General features: G+C 46.1%; 1 protein-coding gene across 1 annotated transcript in view; it reads left to right on the top strand.

Annotated features, from left to right (window-relative positions):
* The window catches only part of GPR83 (G protein-coupled receptor 83), a 259,542-nt gene that overhangs the window by 125,112 nt on the left and 107,712 nt on the right, over positions 1-26,718 (top strand). The window contains exon 2 of the mRNA XM_086933499.1: positions 12,877-13,002. Coding sequence (XP_086789625.1) covers positions 12,877-13,002 — 126 coding nt within the window. The remainder of the gene's footprint in view (positions 1-12,876; positions 13,003-26,718) is intronic.

Genomic DNA, 26,718 nt, shown 5'->3' on the forward strand with positions numbered 1-26,718 from the left:
CCGAACACTCCCTTCACCATGACACTAATATATTGAAAAAGTGTGCTACTCTCTAACATTCCACAAAGAAGTCCCAGATTTAACACAATTCATTCAAGACGGATCAAGAAAAAAATGCGAATGCTAGGAGTTTCCAGTGTTTGGATAGACAAACAAAAAATATCCAACCGACCAAAGTCTGGACTGGAACCAAGCTGCACCCAACTGACGAGTTCCAGTAAAGGCAAAACTGGTCTTGGGTTGCTTGTGTTCCAGTTTAGAGAGAACCTGGTGTCTCAGTTTGGACTGAACCATTCATATTGGAGCAAGACTGACTGATTCGCATATGGCTTGGTCCAGACTGAAGTGGCATGTTGTGCAAAATAATAATGGACTGGGATGTGGCCAAGTGGCTGAGATTAATTCAAGCATTTTTATATACCTCTGCAGGGACTGGTGCATTTGGCCTTCTGAAGCAGTGGTCTGTGGGTCCTGAGCCTCTCGCCCTGAGGTGCTCTGAAGCTGTGAGCCACACTGTGCTGGGCACATGCATGCAATGTAGCTCACACTTGAAAGGGGGTCTCATCGCCTGCTGCCCCATGCACTGCATCACACATTAAGAGCATTAACAGCCTAAGTCAAGGGAGAGTGCCCACTGAGAACTACCTGCGCCAATTCAGGCATTTATTTTCTATCAGTGGACTGTCTATTTCCTTGCCACATTCAGCTGTGGGGAAAGTGTTAAGAGATAGCCTCTTTTTCAAGAGTTTTAGGGTTAGAATTACAATAGTTAATCATGCCACCAAGTGTCAACAGGTATTGTTCAGTGTACATTCTATAAAGCAGTCTACACAATTCCTTACATACGTAAAGTTAATAGTAGTGAATATACTCCACAATATACTGAAAGGTGACAGGTGTACAGATTTCTAATGACTGATGCGCAGTATAGCATCCATCATCAGTCCTGTCTTGTTGCATTAAAGAGAGATAGCCTATTAGCAATTCACCAGCTCCACCAGTAGACAGGCTTGGCGTGCCTCTAAAGCATGCATGTTGAGTTTGCGCTCAAATTAGCAGAGGAGCACCTTTCAGGGCAACTTGGGAGCAGCCCTCTTAGATTGGTGTAAGTTCCATGCGCCTCCAACTGTGCTGTATTTGGCTATATTGAAAGGACTGCATACTGGTGGCAAGTTTGGAAACGCTGATCAAAAAAAGCAAAAAGGTGGCTAGAGGGCGGCTGGCAGAGGGAGGTGACCCACCTGTGGACAGTGGGACTGGGGTCAGTCTTGAATGTACCTGCCATTATATCCTGACTGATTGATATGAAGCAAAGCCTACCTACAACTAATGAAACAATTGACTCTCCGACTTCTAGAGACAATCGTATACAGAACTGATTAGACACATTTGTGAAGTGGGTGGGTGGAGCGTCTGGGAAATATTTTGCTCTTTTCGTGTCTGGGTGGTTTTGCTAGTAATTAATAATTCTTTGTAGATGTGTATTGCTCAGAGATAGTTGGAGGTAGGTAGATCAAAATTTACATTTTTTATGAGGGATGGGCATCCTATACTGTTATGTGTTGAATGGCAAGGTTTGGTTTGAATGTTTTTTTTTCTATACATTTTCTCTACTTGGTTGGTCCCTAGAGCCACTGGGCGGGATTTGCACTGAGGGTTTATTAGATTTATAAGTTGAGCTTAATTTATTATGAGGGTGGGTTGTTCTCACTATTCATTGGGGTTTAGATTAAGGGGGTTGTTCACATGTGGCTATCACTTAATGTCAATGGCATCATGATAAAGGCTTTTAGAGGCATTGGGGCACAAAGGATATTCCTGCATGGCATGTATAATGCTGATAATGAGAAGCTCTGGGATTGCCTAAATGGCAGTGTTGATGGTGAATGTTGGCATGTTGCCGCTGTTATCCCTCTAGAGACCATCACGGAATCTCAGGCATTATGAAATTAATGACATGGAAAGTTAGAGGACCTAATTGTCCCAAAGCAAAAAGTCCATGCAAATAATAACCACCCTGAAGAGGCATGGCGTGGATAATGCATACTTACGAGAGGCCCATTTAGAAAAACACATAGAATCCCGCTTTGCTAGTGACTGGGGTAGTCACAAGTACTTTCAAATCCTATAACACTCATTCTAGAGAGTGACAATACTGATGCAGCACAGGGTCAATTTTAGGCTAATGACTACGGTCGCTGACATTAAGGGCAGTTACTACATAGTTCAAAGCACTTTTGGACCTGATCGTCTTACAGTTTAAACACATATGGGCCAAACATGGACACTCACACTTTCTATGAGGGAATAATGTGGCATTGTTTATTTTTGAACAATTAATGAATTATGGTTGACTGCGCACTAGCTCAGTTGTTAAGGGATGATGAAATTGACGCGTGCCTCGGAGGTATCACTCTCTGAACCTTGGAGTGTTGATATTGTGAAAGTAATGATTCCTGCATTCTCTACTGTTAGAGGACGTCCCTCTGGGCGCTGCGTTATAGGAATCGCCGTGGCGGAATTCAAGTTGTGAAGTTTTTAATCAAAACACTGGCTGAATGCTTGTAATCCAAAGATGCATCAATCTTTATTCATAGCATAAAGATGTATTCTTTGTTTCAACACAAATATGTCATCCTGATATAGTCGATTTTGACTCTTTATCGGTCTTCCCAATGCATTTCGGGCTCATAAGGGGCCCTTCATCAGGGGAAATCTAAACCTAAACCTAAAAAAGCATTAATCAAACAGGAGGACCACATTTTGTGAACATATACGACATTATTAGACTGTAGAAGGAGTGAATAGAGAAGCAGATAAAAGTGAACTGTGTTCAACGTACTTAAGCAAATTGACTCCGATGGTGTATCGTCTTGTCATGATTCATGCCGAGGTTCACTGGCTTGTGAGGAAAAGTACAGCGTGATGTTAAAATAGGAAAAAGAGGAAAAAAAAGTGCAGAAATCATTACTATCTTTAAAAAATGATATGGTGTTATTAGGAGGTGATTTCAAAGCTATTTTGGATGTGCATAAAGATAGATCTTCAGTAGCATCCGACATTCACTAGAGCAGCCCAGACATTGCTGAGTATGATGGCCGTTGGCTTATTTTCATGGCCGTATATGTTTGATTTGCTCCGTCGCCTAGAGCTGAGGAGGTGCCTGGTGGGCTCCATAACATTATTATACAGAGAACCCTCTGCTAGTTTGCAAATTATTGGCGGTTGCCTGTCTGCCCTCTTCCCGAGTGTGCAGGGGACATGGGAGGGTTGCACTTTGTTGCTGCTAATATTTACTTTTGCTGTGGAATCACTGATCAGTACACTCAAGGAGAAGCACTCTCATCTCTGTCCACGGAGAGCAGGAAAGTGTTATCTTCCCTTTACGCTGACAAAATTGTACTATGTTAAAGAGCCAGCTCACAATCTTTGTCCACTCATGAGGAAGATTGGCATTTTCTCCAAAATGCAGATCAAATGGAGCAAATCTCAGATGATCCCCCTCACAGCTGGCAGGGGAGACCTAACTTCCTCCTGGTGTGGTGTGATGACCCAGTCGGGTATTTGGGCATCATGGTCCACCATGACCAGTCATTAGTTATCCAGGAGAATAATTATACTGTTATCTGGAAAATCAAAGATCAGGCTGATCTCTGGAGCGGGTTTCCTCTTGTTCTAGCAGGATGTAGTGCTGTGCTGAAGAAAGCTTTTGTATTTCGGCTGCTTTATCTATTTAATAATGGGCCCTTGCCGACACCTAGGGTTTTCTTCAATACCTTGTGCTCAGTGTTTTTGAGACAGCAGAGGATTAACTGGGTTACTTTAACTTATGTCTGGGGGGCGGGGAGACAGTTGCCACTCCTAACATAGATATTATTACATGGCGGCCAAGGCTAAATATATGTTCCATTGGATACATCCTGTGTTCCCACTTCATTCGAATGAATAGAGCGCAATATAGTAGAGGATACCCCCTTGACCACAATAGTGGCACATAGGTCTGTGCGCCTCATTTACACTCCAATACTGTCACATGCACCATAAACGCATGTAATAGATTGGCACTGCAGTGGTCTGAGGGGACTGTTCTCCACCTTGCTCTCAACTATTAGCAATCCCTTTCTTTCAGTTTCTTATGAATCAAAGGCCCAAAGGCAAATAACTGATTTAGACTTTGGAAATTAGGTTACCTCTTTGATGAACAGTTTGTTACTCTTTAAACATGATCAGAGCTCTTAAAATAGAGAGGAAGGAATACACCATTTAATATCTTTTCAAGATTTCGGACTAAAACACCCACTGAACAATGTTTCCCCAATTTCCCTGCCTGGAACCAATGCTATTTGCGCTCATGCTGGTACAGGATCTCTGACAGAATATCAAGAACAAAAATAACGTGTGGACAGAATATTATGTCAAACATATCGAGGATCAAAATATCGATAAAGTAAGTGCAAATAGATAAGTATAGATTTACTATTCTTAACTCCACATATACATACCTTCAAGGTGTATATATCATCAAGGTACATACATGTGGAGTTAAATTTTGTAAAACTTTGCATACCCATAGAAACGTACCTTCATGATACTCTTCTCCTCAAAATGCTTCGCATTATATTTTGTCCCCCCAATATTTTGAACTCTATATTTTGTCTATACATGGATGGCACATGCCTCTGTTGCTCCCCAAAGGCTGTAAAGGAAACTTTATATCGTGATAGTTGGGGCAACACTATCTTGTAAACCTGTGGTACTTACTCTCCTTCTTGCTAAAAGCAGAGTAGCTATATCATGGCCTAGAGGACCCTCTTCTACTAAGAAAGATTGAATAGCCAACCTCAAAAACTGGCATGATACGCTGGATATCTATATGTCGACTCTGCCACTCACCTCACACCAGAGACATATGGGCCCATTAACGAACATACCTTATGGACAAAGGGAATCATACAGAATAGTTTGTCTGATTTAGTGTAGATATCATGGCTACCTGTGGCCGCTTTGGGATGGCTAGGCCCATTTTTTTTCCTTCCTACTTCCTTGCCTCTATATAATCATGTCATGTAGTTCCTACTAATCTGTGGGATCTGCGCGTTTGCAGACATCATAAACTTTGGGTGAGGTGCTTTGACTGATTCCATGTACCACCATAGTATATGTTTGCCTAGAAACCAGCTAGCTCACAGTGCCACCATAAGCTCCCCTAACCCAGACAGGGCGTGAATGGTTTCTGGTAACTGTTGAACAAGACAATCATGACCCCATATGGATCGTGGTAACAGATCAGAACCTCTTCGCATAGTCACTCGTGCACTCTTGGTCTCAAGAAAAATATACAAAGAATACACAGTGGGACGTTTCAATATATTTATTGAATCAATGTTATTCTTGTATAGAATACATGTGCTGTGATTACGAGCACTAAAAGAGTAAACAGCAGATACAGTTCCACCATTGTGCTAAGACAGTGTATATATATATGCAGGCATATAATACAAGGTAGTAATCAGGCTTACTCCTACTATGCAATCCTTACTCTGTGTATGTCTAGAGTGTATGTAGGTGTGGAGCCAAGAATTCCCCCTCGGATGATAAAACCCCATTACTTGGCTATAAAGAATATAGGACCCCTCTTGGTCACGGACTGGACACCCCCCACGGAGGTGTTAGACATTTGCTTGAAGAAGCTTCAGCATGCATGACCCTACAATGTCAGCGGAAGTGTCCCCTCTGCTAACCCCCGGAAATGCTTCTTTATTTATAATAAAAAGCATCCTTGCAATGTACACTCAGATTAGCATTGTTATGGATATGTAGATAATCCTCACGCCCCGTGGATGAAGATAGAGCAACATTTGTACATTGTGCGTAAAGGCCTTGTGATCAGTGTTCAAAGCATCATGATAATGTTGTGTGAAGGCAGATATATGAGCACAGCAGTTTCAGAGGAATAATCCAACATTGTCACTCACACGAATCTGTGCAAAAATAATGTTTTTGTGCAGAAAAGTGGACAATGTAAGTAAATGTGCAGCATTGCTACATGGGCTTAACTCGGGCACATAACACTCACTCCTCATATTAAGAGTCGATTTAAAAAAGCCATCCAAAAAAACAGCAGGCCATATAAAATTTTAACTAAAATGTCTAAAACCACTTTTAAAATAATTTAAAAGCAAACTACCCTTGAAAATACTCATAAAAACCATTAAACGTCATTATACTGTTTGAAACCTCAAGCCCTCAGAAAGCCATGGTGCCTATAATAAAAGCAGAAAAACATTGTTTATAGTTCATTTTGTTTACGAAAATAGGCGAAATAATTCCTACCAAACTGAAAAGCCAATTGTTTATGTGTTCTGAGTGATAGACGTAACATTGCTGTTGCTGGCAACCACAGACAACATTCCCGGAGGCGCACCTCGAAACCGGTGTATAGCGCAAGGGTGGGTCCATCCAATTCCCACAGCAGCCACCGAGGGAGGGACTACATCCTGTAAGCATTCCATAGAGCCAGTATCCAGTTAACTAGGAGTGGCTCAAAAATGTGCTCAGCAGCAAAGGAATACGCTGGGGACAACTGTAACCATGGGCCTTCAAATGGTTCATTAGTATCTCAGTGTCCAATGGCGCAACCAATTGCGATCCAAGGCAGAAATCCAATATGCATTTATGGCTGCAAAGCAGGCAGCTGAATCCAGGTTGTCCGCAGTGAGGCCAAACAGGCCTAAACGACAAGAATCAATGTTCATTCAGTTCTCAAAGCAGTGTATTATGTGCTCACGGCGTAACAACACAGCCAGTGCTGTCTCTATTCCGGTTTGAACTGGGACTTCCATTGCGGAGCAGAATAATTAAAATCAGAATCCCCGACACTAGTAGCAGGACAAGTGGAAGACCTCCAAAAACACTTCCTTCTATGGAGTGTATGAATGATGGTATAACTCCAAAAACTGTCTGAAAGGTGCTAACCAATCCAGAGGCAATACATTTAAAAAAGTGCCCTATTCTCATCGTATCAGACATGTCAAAGTTACGGTGGACCAGCTACCCAAAATGCTGTGGGATGTTCGTATGAAGTAGCGTCTCTATTTTTGACGAATATCTCGCAACCTGGAGATCAAACATCTCTTTGGCAGATGTTAAGGTCACATCTTTTTGAAAAAGCATGGCTTTCAGTTTGCTTAGAGAATCAATGTGTATCAATCAATCAATCAGGAGTTTGTTAAAGCGTGACTACTCACCCGTGAGGGTCTCAAGGCGCTAGGGGTGGGGTGGGGGGGGGGGGTAAGTGGGGGGGTGCAGGTTCCATTCCATCAAGGAGGGGGTCTGTCGAAGAGCCAGGTTTTGAGGTTTCTTGCGAAGATGGGGAGTGATGTTGTCTGTCTGAGGGGGAGCGGAAGGGCGTTCCATGCTTTGGCCGCGAGGAAGGAACGGCCTCCCGATCTGGTCTTTCTGGTGCGAGGGACTACGGCATAGGAGCGCTGGGCTGATCGTAGGGTCCTTTGGGGTGCGTGGAATTTGAGTCGGCTGTTCAGGTATGCTGGTCCGGTGCCATGAAGGGCCTTGTGTGCGTGGTTGAGCATCTTAAAGGTGATTCTCGCCTCGACGGGGAGCCAGTGGAGTGTGCGCAGGTGCTGGGAGATGTGGCAGTGTTTTGGCAGGTTGAGGACCAGTCTTGCAGCGGCGTTCTGGATGTTCTGTAGCTTGCGGATGAGGTTTTTGTTCATTCCGGCGTAGAGTGCGTTGCCGTAGTCGAGTCTGCTGGTGACCAGGGCGTGAGTGACTGTCTTTCGGTGTTCGAGGGGGATCCATTTGAAGGTCTTATGAAGGAGGCGGAGGGTGTGGAAGCAGGAAGATGAGACAGAGTTGATCTGGCGGTCCATTTTGAGCTCGGAGTCCAGGATGATTCCCAGGTTGCGTGCGTGGTCTGTGGGGGTTGGCGGCTTTCCGAGGACGGTGGGCCACCAGGTGTCGCTCCACGCGTCGGGGTTTGGGCCCATGATGAGTACTTCTGTTTTGTTGGTGTTTAGTTGTAGGCAGCTGTTTTTCATCCATTTGGCGACGGCTTCCATGCCTTCTCGAAAGTTGCGTCTGGCGGTGTTGGGCTCGTTGGATAGGGAGAGGATGAGCTGGGTGTTGTCTGCGTATGACACGATGTTGAGTCCGTAGGTTCTGACGATGGGGGCAAGTGGAGCCATGTAGACGTAGAAGAGCGTTGGGCTGAGGGAGGAGCCCTGGGGGTCTCCGCAGGTGGTAGGTGTGGGGTCCGAGAGGAAAGGGGGGAGTCTGACCCGCTGCGTCCTGCAGGAGAGGAAGGAGCAGATCCAGTCGAGGGCCTTGTCCTGGATTCCTGCATCGTAGAGTCTGCGTATTAGGGTGCGGTGGGAGACTGTGTCGAACGCCGCTGATAGGTCGAGGAGGATGAGGGCTACTGTTTCTCCTTTGTCCAGTAAGGTGCGGATGTCGTCTATTGCGGCGAGGAGGGTGGTTTCCGTACTGTGGTTTTTTCTGAAGCCGGATTGGGAGGAGTCGAGGATGTTGTGTTCTTCAATGAATGTGGCGAGTTGGCTGTTGATGGCTTTCTCAATGACTTTCGCTGGGAACGGGAGCAGGGAGATGGGTCTGTAGTTTTTGAGGTCGGTGGGGTCCACTGAGGGTTTCTTCAGGAGGGGGTTGATCTCGGCGTGTTTCCAGTCGTCGGGGAACGAGGCGGTCGCCAAGGAGCGGTTGATGGTGTGGCAGAGCATGGGTGCGATGGTGTTGGCGGCTCTGTTGAAGATGTGGTGGGGGCAGGGGTCCGTGGGGGCCCCTGAGTGGATTGACTTCATTGTCTTCAGTGTGTCTTCGGTGGTGAGGGCTGTCCAGTCATCAATCGCTGGTTTCCGGGTGTCGGGGTGGTTGGTGAGGGTTCAGTGTGTTGGTTGTCTTCGTCGAAGTTGTCGTAGATGCTCTTGATTTTGTGGTGGAAAAAGATGCTGAGTTTGTTGAAGAGGTCTTGTGAGGGAGGGATGTCGGTAGACTCGCTGGTGGGTTGGGCGAACTCCTTGATGATGCTGAAGAGTTCCTTGCTGTTTTGTGCGTGGGTGGAGATTCTGTCTTCAATCGCTTTTTTCCTCGTTTCTCTGATGAGTTGATGGTGGGCGTTGGTGGCGGCTCTGAAGTTGTTGTGGGCTTCTGTGGATTTGGTGTTTCTCCAGGTCTTTTCAAGGCGGCGGCATGTGCGCCTGGACTCTCGAAGTTCGGTGGTAAACCATCTGGCTTTCTTGGCACAGGTATTGTTGTTTTTCTTGAGGGGGGCTATGCTGTTGGTGCTGTCCGAGATCCATCTATGCAGGGTTCGGGCTGCGGTGTTGGGGTCATCGTTTTCCGCGATTGTTGGGGTGGAGTTGTTGAGTGAGTAGGTGAGCTGGTCATCGGTGATTTTGGTCCAGTTTCTTTGTGGAAGCAGGTGCTGGTGTCTGTGGATGGTGGGTGTTCTGAAGGTGAAGTGAACGCAACGATGGTCGGTCCATGGGAGTTCGATGGTGTGGCTGAAGGTGATGGAGTTTCCTGTAGTGAAGAGGGGGTCGAGGGTGTGTCCTGCTGAGTGCGTGGGCTCGGTCACGATCTGGCGGAGTCCAATGTTGTGGAGGTTGTCCAGGAGGCATGTGGTGTTGGGGTCCAGTTGATTGTCGAGGTGGAAGTTGAGGTCTCCCAGCAGGGTGTAGTTGGTGGATGCGGTGGCCTGCGGGGAGATAATGTCTGTGATGGAGTTGGCGAAGGGTCCGCGGGGTCCAGGGGGTCGGTAGATGAGGGTTCCTCGGAGGGCGGCGGTGGGGCTGGCCAGTATCTTGAAGTGAAGGTGTTCCATCAGTTTTGTGGACTCGTCAGGGAGTGTGCTCAGGCGGAGGCTGGATTTGTGGACGATGGCGATTCCCCTCCTGGGTGGGTGTGTGGGGCGGTCCTTCCTGGAGATCTTGTATCCTTGGGGGATGGCGATGGCGATGTCCGGTCCCGAGGTGGTGTTGGTCCAGGTTTCGGTGAAGAATGCTACATCTGGGGTGGTGCTGTCGAGGAGGTCCCAGATTTCTGTGGCGTGTTTGTGGAGGGATCGGACGTTAAGGAGGATGCATTGCAGGGTTTTCGGTTCGGTTGTGTTCTTGTGGACGGGTTGTGCTGGATCCGTGTTCTTGGCGGTGCTGCAGGTGTGCCGGAAGCGGTGACAGCTGAAGGGTCCATGGGTGTCGGCTGGTGATGCTAGCTTGCAGTTGTTGTTGCAGCCTGAGTTGAGTGCGTGGAGTGCTGCTGGGTCGTAGCGTTGGCGGGGCGGAGGTCCAGGGTTCCTGGTGTTGGTCGGGGACGGGTCGCAGACGGGCCCAGACGTGCTTGCCTTTGACGCGCCTTCGGTGCACCAGCGGTGCAGAAAGGTGAAAGATAGAAAGGGGAGAAAAACAAGTAAAAACGAGTGAAGGAGCAGAGGGTGAGAAAGGGAAAATGGGCAGAAATAAGGCGCAAAAGAGCAGAAGTGCAGAAAGGTGAAAGATAGAAAGGAGAGAAAAACGAGTGAAGGAGCAGAAAGAAAGAAAGGAGACAGAGGTCCACTGGACCACCAGGGATGAGGCGCAGGGAAACCTGCGGGTGGAGGAGGGCCTCGATCACCAACACTCAAAAGTGCAGGGGCGGGGGCACCTCACTTAATGGTGGAGCTGCGAGGGCGGGAGAGCAATTTCACTGACAATGAGTCAGTGGTCTTGCTCGCCTGTCCCCGCAGTGGCCGCCATTAAGTAGGGGTCGGGGAGGGCTGGACAGCTGGGAGGCGGGAGCGGGGAGGGGAGCTGGATTGGGCCGTTCGCGCTGGGGGGGAGGGGCCGCGGGGCTGCAGCGGCAGGGAAAGGTAAAGGGAGGAAAGAAGGGATAAAGAAAAAAGGGAAAATAAGCAGAAATAAGGCACAAAAGAGCAGAGATGCAGAAAAGAGCAGAAAGGTGAAAGATAGAAAGGGTAGAAAAACGAGTGAAGGAGCAGAGGGAGAGAAAGGGAAAATGGGCAGAAATAAGGCACTAAAGAGCAGAGGTGCAGAAAGGTGAAAGATAGAAAGGGGAGAAAAACAAGTGAAAACGAGTGAAGGAGCAGAGGGTGAGAAAGGGAAAATGGGCAGAAATAAGGCGCAAAATAGCAGAGGTGCAGAAAGGTGACAGATAGAAAGGAGAGAAAAACAAGTGAAGGAGCAGAAAGAAAGAAAGGAAACAGAGGTCCACTGGACCACCAGGGATGAGGCGCAGGGAAACCTGCGGGTGGAGGAGGGCCTCGATCACCAACACTCAAAAGTGCAGGGGCGGGGGCACCTCACTTAATGGTGGAGCTGCGAGGGCGGGAGAGCAATTTCACTGACAATGTGTCAGTGATCTTGCTCGCCTGTCCCCGCAGTGGCCGCCATTAAGTAGAGGTCAGGGAGGGCTGGACAGCTGGGAGGCGGGAGCGGGGAGGGGAGCTGGATTGGGCCGTTCGCGCTGGGGGGGGGGAGGGGCCGCGGGGGCTGCTGCGGCGGGGAAAGGTAAAGGGAGGAAAGAAGGGATAAAGAAAAAAGGGAAAATAAGCAGAAATAAGGCACAAAAGAGCAGAGATGCAGAAAAGAGCAGAAAGGTGAAAGATAGAAAGGGTAGAAAAACGAGTGAAAACGAGTGAAGGAGCAGCGGGAGAGAAAGGGAAAATGAGCAGAAATAAGGCACTAAAGAGCAGAGGTGCAGAAAGGTGAAAGATAGAAAGGGGAGAAAAACGAGTGAAAACGAGTGAAGGAGCAGAGGGAGAGAAAGGGAAAATGGGCAGAAATAAGGCGCAGAAGAGCAGAGGTGCAGAAAGGTGAAAGATAGAAAGGGGAGAAAAACGAGTGAAGGAGCAGAAAGAAAGAAAGGAGACAGAGGTCCACTGGACCACCAGGGATGAGGCGCAGGGAAACCTGCGGGTGGAGGAGGGCCTCGATCACCAACACTCAAAAGTGCAAGGGCAGGGGCACCTCACTTAATGGTGGAGCTGCGAGGGTGGGAGAGCAATTTCACTGACAATGAGTCAGTGGTCTTGCTGTGTATGTTGTAAACATTTATCAAAGGCCACAGCGTTGCCTCCCTAACTGCGCGGGCTGGTGGAACCAATACTTGTGTGCAACAAGTAATTATGGAATTACAAGATAAGCAATGCCTGGTTCCATTCCACAGCAGCCTTGATCATCAGCATCAAATAGCTCCCATTAGAGAGCAGCTTGAAAACTGGACGAATCATGGTAGCCGGAGAACCCTTCAGATAACACGACAACTTGCAACCGATGCATTACAAGCCCCGTAAAGTGAAATGTTCTTGCAAATCAAGGACCTGTTTAAAGATTTCTCACAGTCTGAACTACTGAGAAAAAGGCCTGTGTCCCCATTCCTGCACCTGAACTTGATAGGTAATTTCCAGTATTCATGCACAAATCCTTCCTCCAGCGCTTCATACCTGCTTACCTGGTGATGTTGTAGATAATATTGGAACAGAAATGTCGTAACTGGTAGAGTAATGTAGCCATGGATTAATGATATAATTAAAGGAAGACTTTGGCTGTATGATACTGTTAACAGTATACTATTATGATGCCTTCACATATATTCCGCACTGTGTTAACGTCATGCAGGAATACTGAGTTTGGTGCAAATATCCATGCATAGAAGAAGATGCGCTGAAATGAAATATATATAAACTTATAAAAAATGACTTCCTTAGTGCTCTTCCAAGACCACTGTCCTGACTGGACATATGTATTTACACATATGTGCAATGCATCTATAATATTGCGTGCAATACATGTATAGAACATATTTTTGTGACATGCTTAATCAAACAATATTTTAATCCTTCCCCAGGCTCGTTTTGTGAACAGCACATGGATCTTCGGAAAGGGCATGTGTCATGTCAGTCGATTTGCTCAGTATTGCTCACTACATGTCTCAGCCTTAACCCTCACGGCAATTGCAGTGGACAGACACCAGGTGAGTGGCCATTTATAATTAGGCGAATGCTCTGGAGAGTCCTTTAGTAGTTTGTTGCCCTTTAAAATGGTGTTTTAAGGGTACATCTGTAGAACTATTTACAGACTTAAAACGTTTCACAATGGCTGCTTTGTAAGCATTTATTTCATTTTGTGTAATAACAGTGAAATATCAGAAGACTTCCTATATGAATGCATGCAACGTTAATTGTCAATTTGTTCTTTTCACCTTGAAGAATACTTGTTATGCATGTAATGCATCCCATTAGTTGGTATTCAAAAGTTATTGATTCAAAAATGATTGCTATCTTCACATGAACATATGATGATCCCCTAATTTATTGTCAAGTATGATGTCATCTGTAAGGTTATGAGCAGTTTATTGGGGCTGGGTTTATTGGTTGTATAGTTAATTATAACTCGGTATTTTTAATGGATTTTAGGCTTCGGATTGTTTTATGCATTCATGTATTATTGATCCCAACCTTCTTTTTGAGAACAGATAGCTCTTAAATTAGTAGATTCATGATGCTATCTTCTTTGCTGGATATCTCTCTGTGCAAATTTTAGCTCAATCTCTTGTTTCCTGATTGTGGGCTGTCCTGAATCTCTCCAGATCTTTCAAGACTTGTACTCTAAAACTACTCTACTAAACCAAGTCATCTTTACTATTAAAATGCAGGAGTCTCATGGTCATACTAGCCAGCACCCCTTGTTTTGAAGTGCATGTCAATTCAATTGAATCAGTGGATGCTGCATTGAGTCTGCCTTACTAAAAATCCTAGGCAATATTCATAGAATGTTTGATGAGGGGGGCTACCTTTATCTTCATCTTCCTGGATCTACTAAGTTGATTTTGAAATTCTATTTGAGATCCTAGTAACTCATGAGGACATTGTGGTGAGGTGTTGAGACACTCTGCTTCCATATTCATCAACTATAACATTTGGTCAAGTTAAGTGATTTCCTTGACATTGAGCTCAATAATGGCTCATCTGCTGTTTAAGCTACACATGGACCTTTTCTGAGTCTATCTGGAAGGAACAGGTGTGACTGTCCACTAAGTAATAAGTGGATGATACATAAACAATTCTAAAGCTATCCTCTGCTCACAACATGATAGTTCTGAAGAGCTGCTTAGCAATGATTTAGAACTGGTTGAAAATCTATTAAATCCCTCTCCAGATAAAACCAGATTTATTTAGCTTCACTCTCCTCAAGTCCTACGTTTCAAATCAGAATGGTTAGTTATTTGGAACAGTGTGTGTTTTTTCCTTTTTTCTCCAAAGATGCAAAATCCCTAATATTACGGCTGGATATAAATCTTAGCATGTCAACAAAGTAAGTAAATATTTATGTCCGTGAATTAAAGCCATAAAACATTCTACATAACATTGAAAGTGCATAATAACGAAAAGTGCCCAGTGCCGTCATTTTGACCTTGAAAGTCTCATATGGCTACACACTAATGAAGGGCAACTTATAAAACATTCAAAAAACAAAATTACTAATCTAAAAACTCAAGCAAGTAAACTTTCATCACCAATAAAACTGGATATACAATACTTAAGCATTTGTACACGGATTGCTATGAGCCAAGCGAGAAGGCATAGCTTTTCGGGCCTTACAGGTACATGCATCAATGTAGGCTTTAGCGATTCCTTAATTGTGATTATTAAGGAATCGCAATTAAGGAATTGCAAAAGCCTATGCATGTAGAAATCACTATAAAATTAGCGATTCCCAGACATTCTTCCATTGCGACTCGCAAATTGCGACTCGCAATTAAGGAATGCGGAATGCCTTCCCATTCTTTCCTATGGGCCTACAGGCCCATAGGAATGAATGGGAGATTGCATGCGCAATTTGCGAGTACCAATAGGTACTCTCAAATTGCTCATGCAATTTCAAGGGTACAAGGGTGTCAAAAGGACACCCTGTTGCACCCCTGAAATTTCTCTGTGCACACATGTAGCACACACACATGCCCCAAGGGCATGTGTGTGTGTAACCTGCAATTTTTTGCAAATTACCATCAAGTTCAACTTGATGGTAATTTGCGCCCCCTAGTAGCCACCTAGTAGCGAAATCGCTATTTTAAAGTGGTTCTTGCATTGCATTTAAAGAATCGCAAATTGCGATGCCTTAAATGCAAACACAATTTGAGAAATCACAATTAATTGCGAATTCTCAAATGGCGAGTGCCTTGAACCTTGATGCATCGCAAATGCCCTTTTCTGCGGGCGCAAACGGCTGTTTTTTGCAAATCACACCATTTGCGCTTGCAAAAATGGTTGATGCATGTGCCTGTTAGAGTCTTGTATGTCTAGCGACCCCCATTTCCCTGTGATTTTTACTTGCTTAGTAACATTTCTGTCCTGTTTCTAAATTTGATAAATCTCACTGTAACAGTTGCAAAATCGCCCCTCATGCAAAAAATGATTGCTTTTCAACATGTTCCAATGCCAAATTGAATGAACTACGAACAAAGCTAATATCTGCGTTCATTTAATAAAACAGTGAAGGTGCAAAGAAAACGCATTAATGATTCGATTTGTGATAGTCACAACCTGCAGGCATCAAACAATTTAGCAAAAAGGCCGTGAGGCGAGAGCAAGCCGTAGCGCAGTCTTTTTAATCTTTTCTTAAAATAGCTTTTGAACGTTCTGCTTGGTAGCTTTCTGGTCGGAGATGTGTTGATTGGCAGCCAAGCGCGACTTCTTTTCCTGCTTTTTAATTTTTTTTTTACTTTAGAGAAAGAAATCAGTTTTACTTGTTTGTTTGAAAGCGTTTTGAAGACCTAATGGCATAGTTTTTTTTTCTATGAAGATTCCGCCTGCAAGTCTCGGAGGGCCGTGGTCATTGTCAACAATGATTGAAAATCTTGCAGGCAAAGCTAGAGCTGTTGAACACTCAATCAAAAAATGTCAACATTTTTTACCCCCTATTTTTCATATAGCGCGAACTTGACCCAAAGGTATCAGAGCGCTTTACATAGCACCAGTTGCTGTACATGAGGACATATTAATTTTTGTTCGGCACGGGGAGATTAAGTGATTTGCCCAGAATCACAGGATGTTCAGCGTCATTGCAGAGACTCAAGTTTCAAGTTTTATTGTTTGATTATTTAAAATCATTACAAACCCCCCCCCTAGAAAAATAGAATACATCTGCACAGGCGGCTAAGATTGTCATACTATATAAAAGATCGAATTGCAGAGACTCAACCCGGTTCCCCAGATTCGAGGTCGACAGCCCTAGTCGATAGGCCAACTCCTCTCCCAATTGACTGCCACTTTGTGGTTCAGCTATTAGTCACATTAGGAACTGCTAATGGTAAAGCTCTTCTGCTACACTTTTCACCTGTTACTGTGGTACCCATTAAAGATGTGCTTCATTCTGCAGCCAGACTGGTTTCACGTGCCAGGAAACGATCACATTGGACCAGTTCTCAAAGATCTACACTGGCTACCTCTGGAAGCCATGATAAAGTTCAAGATGGCCTTAATAGTCTAAAAAACATCACATCTGCACCAACCTGGTTACGTTCATGGTTACCTTCATGAGGCACCTTGCAGAAAGTACCAGAAAGTGGAAACGCACATACAACTTAACATTTGAAACTAAGAGATGCTGGACTTGAAAAAGCTGCATGGCCAATGTTCTTGGGAGTGGCAACTGCATTATGTAACTCCATAAAAGTTCAATATATGGCTTCCTGATCTGCAGAATCTGTATTTCGGTTTTGTACAGAAACTTGAAACACGTATTGAATCAAAATATATTATACCTTTAGACTCTTTGGTCCCTTTTTTCTACACTTAAATGTCCTTAACTTCCACAAAAAAATGAGTCTCAAATTTGTTTCCCTCCTGCTATCTTCTTTACAGTACTCTTTCTGACTGGCTTCTGAAGTGTCCCTAGCTTATGGATACCAGTTACTTTATATTGTTCTTTAATTTTGTGTTTTATTCTGAGTGAGTGTGTAATATAAGAATGCAAAAATAAAATATACAAAATTAATGCAGTGATTTTGACTGGCTGACTTTACTCTAACTCTGATTCAGAACATCTCCTCTCACTTTCTGACATCATCCATGCCATGCTTCCTTCTAAGCAGGGTTGCTGCAGCATACTCATTGAACCCATCAAACCCCATCGTCTCATGAAGCTATATGCCTTGCAAAACTCAGCAGCTTTGCTGATGTCCTTTATGTGTCATCAGGAGCATATCTGCCCAGTTTTTGAAATCATCCACTGACCACCAATTTTCCAGATCCTAACCAACATGGCACTTCTCCACATTTTCAATTACATTGCATTTCTGATCTCATTTCACCGTTCTGTAAGAGCTCTCATCTTCGCTGACAAGAACTTCAAACTTAAGGCCCATTTCTACAAGGAACAGAAGTTTTTCAGTAAGGTGCCCTGGTCTGTATTACACAGCTTACCTCAAACTTTACGTGACGCTGTCAAGCGCCTTACATGCTACCGAAATCTGAAATCCTGGTTATTCCTAAAACCTTAGGATTTAGTTGCTGATCCCTATTTTCATTTTTCCTACTCTTACTACTCATTTTACCCACTCATTTTGGTCTAGTGTCTCAAAGCTTTCACATTATGTCACACCTTAAAAAGAGTAAAGATAATTAAACCAGGACATCCTGTCAACTAAAATCCAAGTATGTCTATCAGTCATTGGAGATAAGGTATCATTTTAGGCCATGTCCTGTGCCCAATATACATGTCCTCGTTGCCCTCTTGAAACAGGGATAGAATTTGAGATATAGTATAAACTCACTACTCACTACCCCTACCACTAGTGTCTGCTGGGAATAATTAGTACCCATTATGTATGGCCTGTGGCTGTACTCCGAGCTACCCGCACAAAGAGCATGACCATTAACCAGTCCTGAGCCCGTACTCTGGAGCATAGAGTCTACTGATAGGTTATGTGGCCATGTTCTCTGGCCATTGGGCATATAGAATGACATTTAGCTGTACCCTTTTTGCCAGTACCCTAGTCACTGTTGCCTACTGGACACATTGGGTACTGGGCACAGAGGGAGGCAATACCCACAGGTTACTTGATCAGGGTATCACCTTAAACATGTCCTGACTTCAGTCAAATAGTTTGTGCCTTTGTCTAGGAAATATGTCAATCAACTTGGACTTATTGAGCACGGCTAATCACACATGAAGGTATCTAGGCGCTGGGTTTTTGCTGGGATCAGTCAAAGAGCCAGGTCTTGAGTCCTTTTCTGAATTCAGGAAGAGAGGATGATGCTCGGAGGTGCTGCGGAAGGTTGTTCCAGGATCTTCTGGGATGTAGGAGAAGGAGCGTCCTGCACTGTTGCTTCGGTGGATTTTGGGAGTGAGCAAGGGCGAGGGGCGTGAAGCGCAGGTGTCTGGAGGATTGGTGGAAGTGCAAGCGGTGGTCGATGTATGCTGGTTCTTGGTCATGGAGGGTCTTGTAGCAGTGTATACGCTTCTTAAATTGGCACCTTTTGTTGATGGAGAGCCAGTGGAGGTTCCTGAGGTGGGGGGATGTGGGTCCGTTTGGGGAGGTCGAATATGAGTCTGGCGGCTGAGTTCTGGATCGTCTGGAGTCTCTTCAGGAGTTGGGTGGTGAGTCCTGCATAGAGGGCATTGCCGTAATCCAGATGGCTGGTAATTAAGACTTGAGTGATGGCTTTCCTGGTGTTGATGAGGAGCCATCTGAAGATCTTTCAGGGCAAGTGCAGGGTGTGGAAGCACATGGAGGAGACTGCACTGATCTGGCTTTTTATGGTGAGTTTGATATCCAGGATGATGCCAGCTTTATTATTATACCAAGTTCCATTTCAGTTGTGGGTAAAACTTCCACATTTACCATTTATTAAATTCACACATAAATGCTGCGCCCATACATATGCGCCACAGTTTACCATATATATTCAATTTGGCATCTCTAGAGGAGTGTTGTACCAGCAGGACACAACACCACCCCCTTTCCAAGCCACCAGCTACTAGGATAGAGCCAGAGAGTCCAGGACCACCAGCAGGACGGCCCCCTCTCCCGCCAGCCTAGAGCCGCCATAACTGCCTCCCCTGCTCCAGGGTCAACCGTTTTCCGTCCAAAAGGAGTCCCTCAGCCTTTTCTCTTATCAGGGACCCCGCCCCCCACAATTGAACTTAGGGATGGGTGGGTGGGCAACTCTTCTTTAGCTGACATTCTTGCTGCCCAGGCGAGAGACGAAAGAGGGCTATTTCCCGGGGTGCTGATCTCTTTATCGCCTTGGGAGGAGGGTCCTCGGACGCCCACCAAGTGTCTCGCATTACCGAGACCCTCCCTATGACGTCCAACCCCAGAACCGAAACTTTACCTACAAAGGCGGGCACGGAATGCCCACTAAAGGCCCCCCTCCCCTAGTCGCGGGGGTGGCCTCTCATAGTGTGGATATCTCGTGCCATTCTCTCGTTACCCCAGGCTCACCCCTCTCCCAGTAAAACACTTACAAATGATTGATGTCCTCTGCGTAGCTTTATTATTATACCAAGTTCCATTTCAGTTGTGGGTAAAACTTCCACATTTACCATTTATTAAATTCACACATAAATGCTGCGCCCATACATATGCGCCACAGTTTACCATACATATAAAATTTGGCATCTCTAGAGGAGTGTTGTACCAGCAGGACACAACACCACCCCCTTTCCAAGCCACCAGCTACTAGGATAGAGCCAGAGAGTCCAGGACCACCAGCAGGTCGGCTTTCCTGGCCCCCTATTTACACGGATCAGTTTCCGCAGTTAAGTTGAATAAATTAAATTAACTTACTACTATCCAAGGGGGGTGAGCCAGGGGTGATGAGCGAATGGCACGAGATATCCCCACTATGGGAGGCCACCCCCGCGACTAGGGGAGGGGGGCCTTTAGTGGGCATTCCGTGCCCGCCTCAGTAGGTAAGTTTCGTTTCTGCAGCCAGACGTCATGGGGAGGGTCTCACCGTAATGTGAGATGCTTTGTGGGCGTCTAAGGACTCTCCCTCCAAGGAAATAAGAGGGCAGCGCCTCTGGGAGTAGCCCTCTTTTGTCTCTCGCCTGTTTGACGAGAAGGCTAGCCGGGAAATAGTTGCCCACCCACCCGTCCCTAAGTTCAAAGGTTGGGGCGGTGGCGGGGTCCCTTCTAAGAGAAAAGGCTGGGGGACTCCTTTTGGATGGAAAAACGGTTGACCCTGGAGCAGGGGAGGCAATTATGGCGGCTCTAGGCAGGCGGGAGAGGGGACCGTCCTGCTGGTGGTCCTGAACTCTCTGGCTCTACCCTAGAAGCTGGTGGCTTGGAAAAGGGGGTGGTGTTGTGTCCTGCTGGTACAACACGCCTCTAGAGATGCCAATTTGTATATATATATGGTAAACTGTAGCGCATATATAGGGGCGCAGCATTTATGTGTGAATTAATAAATGGTCAATGTGGGAAGTTTTACCCACAACTGAAAATGGTGTTTTGGTATAATAATAAAGCTACGCAGAGGAGTGGCAGCCCGTGCAGGGGTGCTATGCTATGAGTGGCCGCCTGAATCACTAAAAGGTGTGTACACATTAGTCTTTTACTCTACTGATCATTCATGCCCTCTCTCTGCCCGGACTGATCAAGTTTTTAGTTCTCTCCTAACAAGGGCATTTTCGGCGACGTGGCAGAGGCTCTTTTGTTAAAAATGGCGGGGGCTATAAACCTGAGTAATAAATCGCACCACTGCCCAGATGACCATGAAGAGGCATACCAACTCGGTCAGGGGTCACCTAAACTGTGATAAGGTTCTCTCCTCCTCACCAAGCAGCAACATGGAAGCAGCAACATAGAAGATGGACCAACTCACCCATTAATAGAAAGGGAAACTGAACTAGCTAAATCTAGCAACAACAGACAAAGGACTTATATTCCTGCCTCCCTATTCTCTATTTGGCGGCCATCTTAGACTAGTCCACCACTTCGGTGGCCTTCCCAGACCAGTCACCCTCATTAACTAGCTTTCCCTTATTGCTCGTTTCTACCCTCTATGCTTTTCATTTGATAACCTTGTGCACTTTTATTGCAGTATTATACTTCATATTATATCTCAGATTTGACTATTGCACCTATATTGGTTCCAGTATATCCTTAGTATTTTATTCCTATTTGTATGCTGTATTTTTTGTAAACCGCGCACACCTCACTTTTATTTCTATTATGCACTGATTGTTACCTCATATATTTTGCTCATTCTTGTAAGCTGCACCCATTCACTTTCTATTCCTGAAGTACACCAATGCTACCTCTTACAATCTGTTTATTCATTTTGACCATTCTCTAGTGTTACTTTGGGTCCATTTAACTGATTGCTACCTCATATTCGTGGATTTCACTGACCTCTACCTCATATTCGTGGATTTCACTGACCTCTACCTCTTATACATGGTCACTCACTAGTCATTCCCTGGCCCTGTAACTAGCGGCTGACAGCTTTTTATTATCGTCCTATCTCATACACCCACCATCACAGCCTTTCTAAAATGGAGCTCAACGGCAAGCACACTTTTAGAATTAACTACCCCTCCACTCTCACCAAAAAAGCCACTAAACGTTTTAAACATAACTTCTTGAGGTCGCACCCTGAAACACCCTTTGCCGACACCTACTTCTCACCGGGCAATGGAGCCCTGAATACCGATATCATCTTCCACACCTCTCGCAGAGCCCAATGGAGAAAAATGTTCCTATCCCTACTCTCCGTCTCCTCCACCAGGAAAACAACTCACGGCCTAACCCTCTCTATCACACCTTCCCACCTCTTCCCTGGCAGGACCACCATTACTATCTACAATAACGGGATTGTCCTAATTCAATCCACGGACAAGAACTTGGAACTACTCGACAACCTGTTCCCTAAGTTCAAAGAGCACCTTTCGAAGCCGCAGACCCCCACCCAGAATTTCACCAGCACTATCACCCCTGACATCGCAGCCCCCACCTACAACACCTCTTCCCCCAGCACCCCAGTAAATGGCCCACAGGCTGTTAATGCCCCACACTCCCCAAGGGCAGTCACAATTATCTCCACCTCATATACTAGCCTCCCCTCTAACATGACCCCTCTTACTCCCACTCATTCCCCCTTCATCCCTACCCCCCCCTGGCATAACAACTCCCACCCACAACACGCCACCATCTGAACACGTCACCGCTCGGAGTCTATCCACCCCCCCTCCCTTCCCCCCCACGGCAGACCCCTCTCCCTCCCTACTTCCTCCCTCGAGTCTCTCACACCTGACACAACAACTCTCACCCACAACACGCCACCATCTGAACACACCACCATTCGGAGTTTATCCACCCCCCCCTCCCATACCCCCAACGGCAGACACCTCTCCCTCCCCAGCTCCCTCCCCACCCCCATCCACGACACTTTCACCCTCCCAACAAAAGATACAGAACACACCGCCTCCCTTACCTTAGCATCCCCCTCTCTCCCACCTCTTATTCTCAGCCCTCACTACCCTCCCGTCTCCCCCACTGACTTCAGCCTTCACTCACTCTTCTACTCTCCGGCACCGTCTCCCACTGACGTCACTACCTATGCCTCCCACGCTCCGCCTGCTTCACCAACTTCACCCACACCCATCGCTCACAAACACGCCCACACTTTGAATGCCATACCACTCATTAGCACCACAGAACCTTCCAACAACGCTAGTATATCCCCCCCCTCGATACCTTGCCCGCTTTCCAACGCACTACTCAATCATTCACCAATGGCTCTCACCACCAACACCATCCCCAGTGCACCTCCCGACCTGACTTTATCCACCCTCCAACAAGTCAAAGAGGATATTCTACAAATCAAAAAAGATATCCACGCAATCAAAGACCTTCTCTCCTCGCAGCCCAGCCTTCCTCCCACGATCCCTCTACCCTACAAACGACACACCCTTCCTACATACCCTCGCCTCCGACGACACCCGCGCTGGCCGACTATCCCCGTTCGCAACAACTCCCACCGCCCCGCCGTGTCCTCAACCTATTGTCGGACTGCGACCTATGCTCTCTCCTGCGCTCTTATGGCCCAGGTCCGGTTAAACACATATCCAACACACACATCCCCATACCCACAATTCTTACAAACCCTCTGAGGCTCCCAACACTGAACAACAGAGGTTCCGTCCCTAACAACCTCAGAAAAGTTCCCCTCACACTAGAAAGTTCGACCACCCTTCTCTCTCCCAAACTCAAATGCATCCTACTCAACTGCAGATCAGCCCAGAGACACGCCTCCGACATCGCTGATCTCGTCTCAGCTAGGGATCTGGACCTAGCCTTTCTAATGGAAACGTGGCTTACTGAAACCTCTACCCCGATTATTGACATACTAGTCCCCCCCAATTATCACATCATTAAGTTGGACAGGCCTCCTGGCAAGACGGGCGGGGGAATTGCATGCATTTTTAGGAGCAACCTCTCCGTTACTATAGGCACCGCCCCCTCCCTCTCCTCCTGTGAACTCCTCTGCCTCGACATCACCAGCGAGGGCAAACAAGTTTGTGCTGTATATCTCATCTACCACCCGCCTGGTGACAATCTCATATTCACCCAACAACTCATGGACATGATCACTTCCAATGCCGGCCGGCAGACCACCCAAGTCTACCTGGGTGACTTCAATCTCCACTGGAACGATCAGAAAGACACAGTGGTGAATAGTCTCAAAACTCTCCTTAATGCGCTTGACCTCACCCAAATATGCGATAGACCAACACACGACAAAGGCTCGATACTTGATCTCATCATTGCCAAAGAGAACTCTACACAATTGGAGGCGATTCTACCCTGCGATTGGTCAGATCACCACATTATCACCTTCTTTATAAATGAAAAAGTTAAACCTAACCCTGCTCAACCAATCAAATCCAAAACTTGGAAAAGAGACATGAAGAATCTTAACCCCTCTACCCTGCCTCCCCACATCGGCAATCTCCTCCATCCCCCTTCAGGTGCCTCGGATGTTCAATCACTGACCGACCACTACCTTGACTCTATGAAGACAATAGTCAATGAAGTCGCCCCCCTGCAATTGAAGAGAGTCTCCACCAAAATTTCTAACCCCTGGTTCGATGACAGACTCAATGACGACAGGCGTACTATGCGAATGGCAGAGCGCACCTGGAGATCTGACCCTTCAGCACTGCACCTCAAAAGACTTAAGAACAAGAGAAATGCCTACTTCAGGAAAATAAAGCGCACAAAGTCGGACTTCTTTAGCCGCCAGTTGGACCAAGCAAAAAACAGGCCAAGAAAGCTGTTTGAACTAATCAAGACCCAAACAAAGACACAACCCCTACAATCAAACAGCACAACAAGCGACACCCCACACTGTGAAGCCTTCTCTGCTTTCTTTAAGCTAAAGACTGACAACATAAGAAATTACCTCATCATGGATGTAAGCCGATTCCCCAACCACACCAGAATGGCTAAAACTCAACCTAAAAACAAGGCAACTTGGATGTACTTCGATACCTATTCGGAAGAAGCAATTCACAAACTGCTCTGCACCTTAAAGCCCTCCAATCACCTCACAGACCCTCTACTTGCTAGTGCTGCAAAAGACTTCATCCCCGTGCTCCTCACTCTCTGGACCAAAATCGTCAACAGCTCTCTGCAACAAGGCCTCATTCCAGACTCCCTCAAGGTGGGGCAAGTCACGCCTATACTCAAGAAACCTACAGCTGATCCGTCTGACCCAAGCAATTATCGGCCCATCACCAATATCCCCACCCTGGCCAAATTGCTGGAGAAATGTGTCCAACTCCAACTAACAAAACACATTTACCAATACGACCTCCTCAACCCTCATCAATCAGGTTTCCGAGCGAAACATAGTACGGAAACAACTATGACACACATAATTGATGACACCCTCCAAATTCTTGATCGCAATGAGTCCTGCCTCCTCATCCTTCTTGACCTCTCGTCAGCATTTGACACGGTCAAAGATGAGAACTTGCTGGAGCTGCTAAGCACTAGAATGGGTCTATCGGGAACTGTTCTCAAATTGGTTTCGTCCTTTCTTCACAACCGGTCTCAGAAGTTCAAGATCGACAATGTGCTATCTACACCTGTGCCTGCAGATCTAGGGGTACCACAAGGATCCTCCCTCTCCCCCACACTGTTCAACCTCGTCATGGAACCGCTCGCCACCTTGCTCCAAGCTTCCGATGTCGAATTCCATATATACGCCGACGACACACAACTTTACCTAAAACTACAATCCCCTGAAGATATCAAACATCTGAATTCCACGCTTATTAACACTCAATCTTGGCTGGCCGATAATCACCTCAAAATATATGCTCTGAAAACTGAGTTCCTACTCATCTCACCCCCGGCGAAAATTTCCATCACCCAAACCTAGCTCAATAACTTAACAGCACTCAATGTCCAACCCACAATCGTGGACTCGGCGAAATCCCTAGGCGTCACTCTCGACGCCAAGCTCAACATGCAGCAGCACGTTAGCAAAGCCACAAAAGCAGCTAATTTCCAAATCAACACACTAAGGAAAATTAAACCCTTCCTCCCTGCCGAAGACTTCCAAACTGCTGTACAAGCTTTAGTCATCCCCCCGAATAGATTACGGAATTGTGACCCTCAGCGGACTACCGCTATCCACAACAGCACCCTTAAGAGCCTCCCTGAACGCTGCCGCGAGACTCATTACTGGATCAAGAAAGCATTCCCATACATCCCCAGACTTAAAATCGCTAAAATGGCTGCCTTTTGAAGCCAGAATACAGCTAAAAATTGCAGTTATGACACATGCAGCCGTGCACCACAATGCACCCAACTACCTCGCTCAAAAGTTGTCTATATCAGGAGGGTCGAGATCCAATAGAAGTACAAAAAATCTACTCCTGAAACCTTGTAGATTCCGGAAAGAGAAAACATACAAGCGACCTTTTCAGGAATGGCACCCAGGATCTGGAATGCGCTCCCCCCTGAAACAAGGCTTATCTCCTCCACTACACTCTTCAAGAAAGAGGTGAAAAGCATCCTTCTGGCCAAGATCTCCTGAACCTCACAGGTGCTGGATCAGTGACTCTGCATTGCTTTGTACCACTGTTCTCATTGTCCCTTGGCACCATACTTCTACTTGATGGGGACACTACTACGCTACTCTCGTCTACCGACTAATATAGGATACACGCTGGTTTACTGATCCACTCTCCCGTTGCCCTCACTCAGTGTTCTCTATATACTATAACACTGGTATAAGCCATCCACATACCCAAGGTGTACCTGAACACCCCTGTAGTGTGATCAACGACCTGTGCTGTTTTATTACTTGTTTATTTGATTGTATATGCATATGTTTTATGTATGTTATGATTATTACCATGTTAATGACTATTACACTGCTCCCATTATCTCTGTTCATTCCTATTGCCCCTACCTTGTCCATGTGAAGCGCTCTGATATCTGTAAGGATCTTGTTCGCGCTATATAAAACTTTGAATAAATAAATAAATAAGTTGCAGGGATGGTCTGTCCGTTTGGATCCGAGTTTGGGGGCCACCAGGTGTCGTTCCATGGGGAGGTGTTGTTCCCAAAAATCAGCACTTCTGCTTTGTCCATACTGAGTATCAGGCAGTTGGTCTTCATCCATTCGGCGATGCTCATCCAGCAGTTGTGGAAGTTGGTCCTAAT

The sequence above is a fragment of the Lissotriton vulgaris genome, chromosome 8, assembly GCF_964263255.1.
Source record: "Lissotriton vulgaris chromosome 8, aLisVul1.2, whole genome shotgun sequence".
NCBI classification, from domain to species: domain Eukaryota; kingdom Metazoa; phylum Chordata; class Amphibia; order Caudata; family Salamandridae; genus Lissotriton; species Lissotriton vulgaris.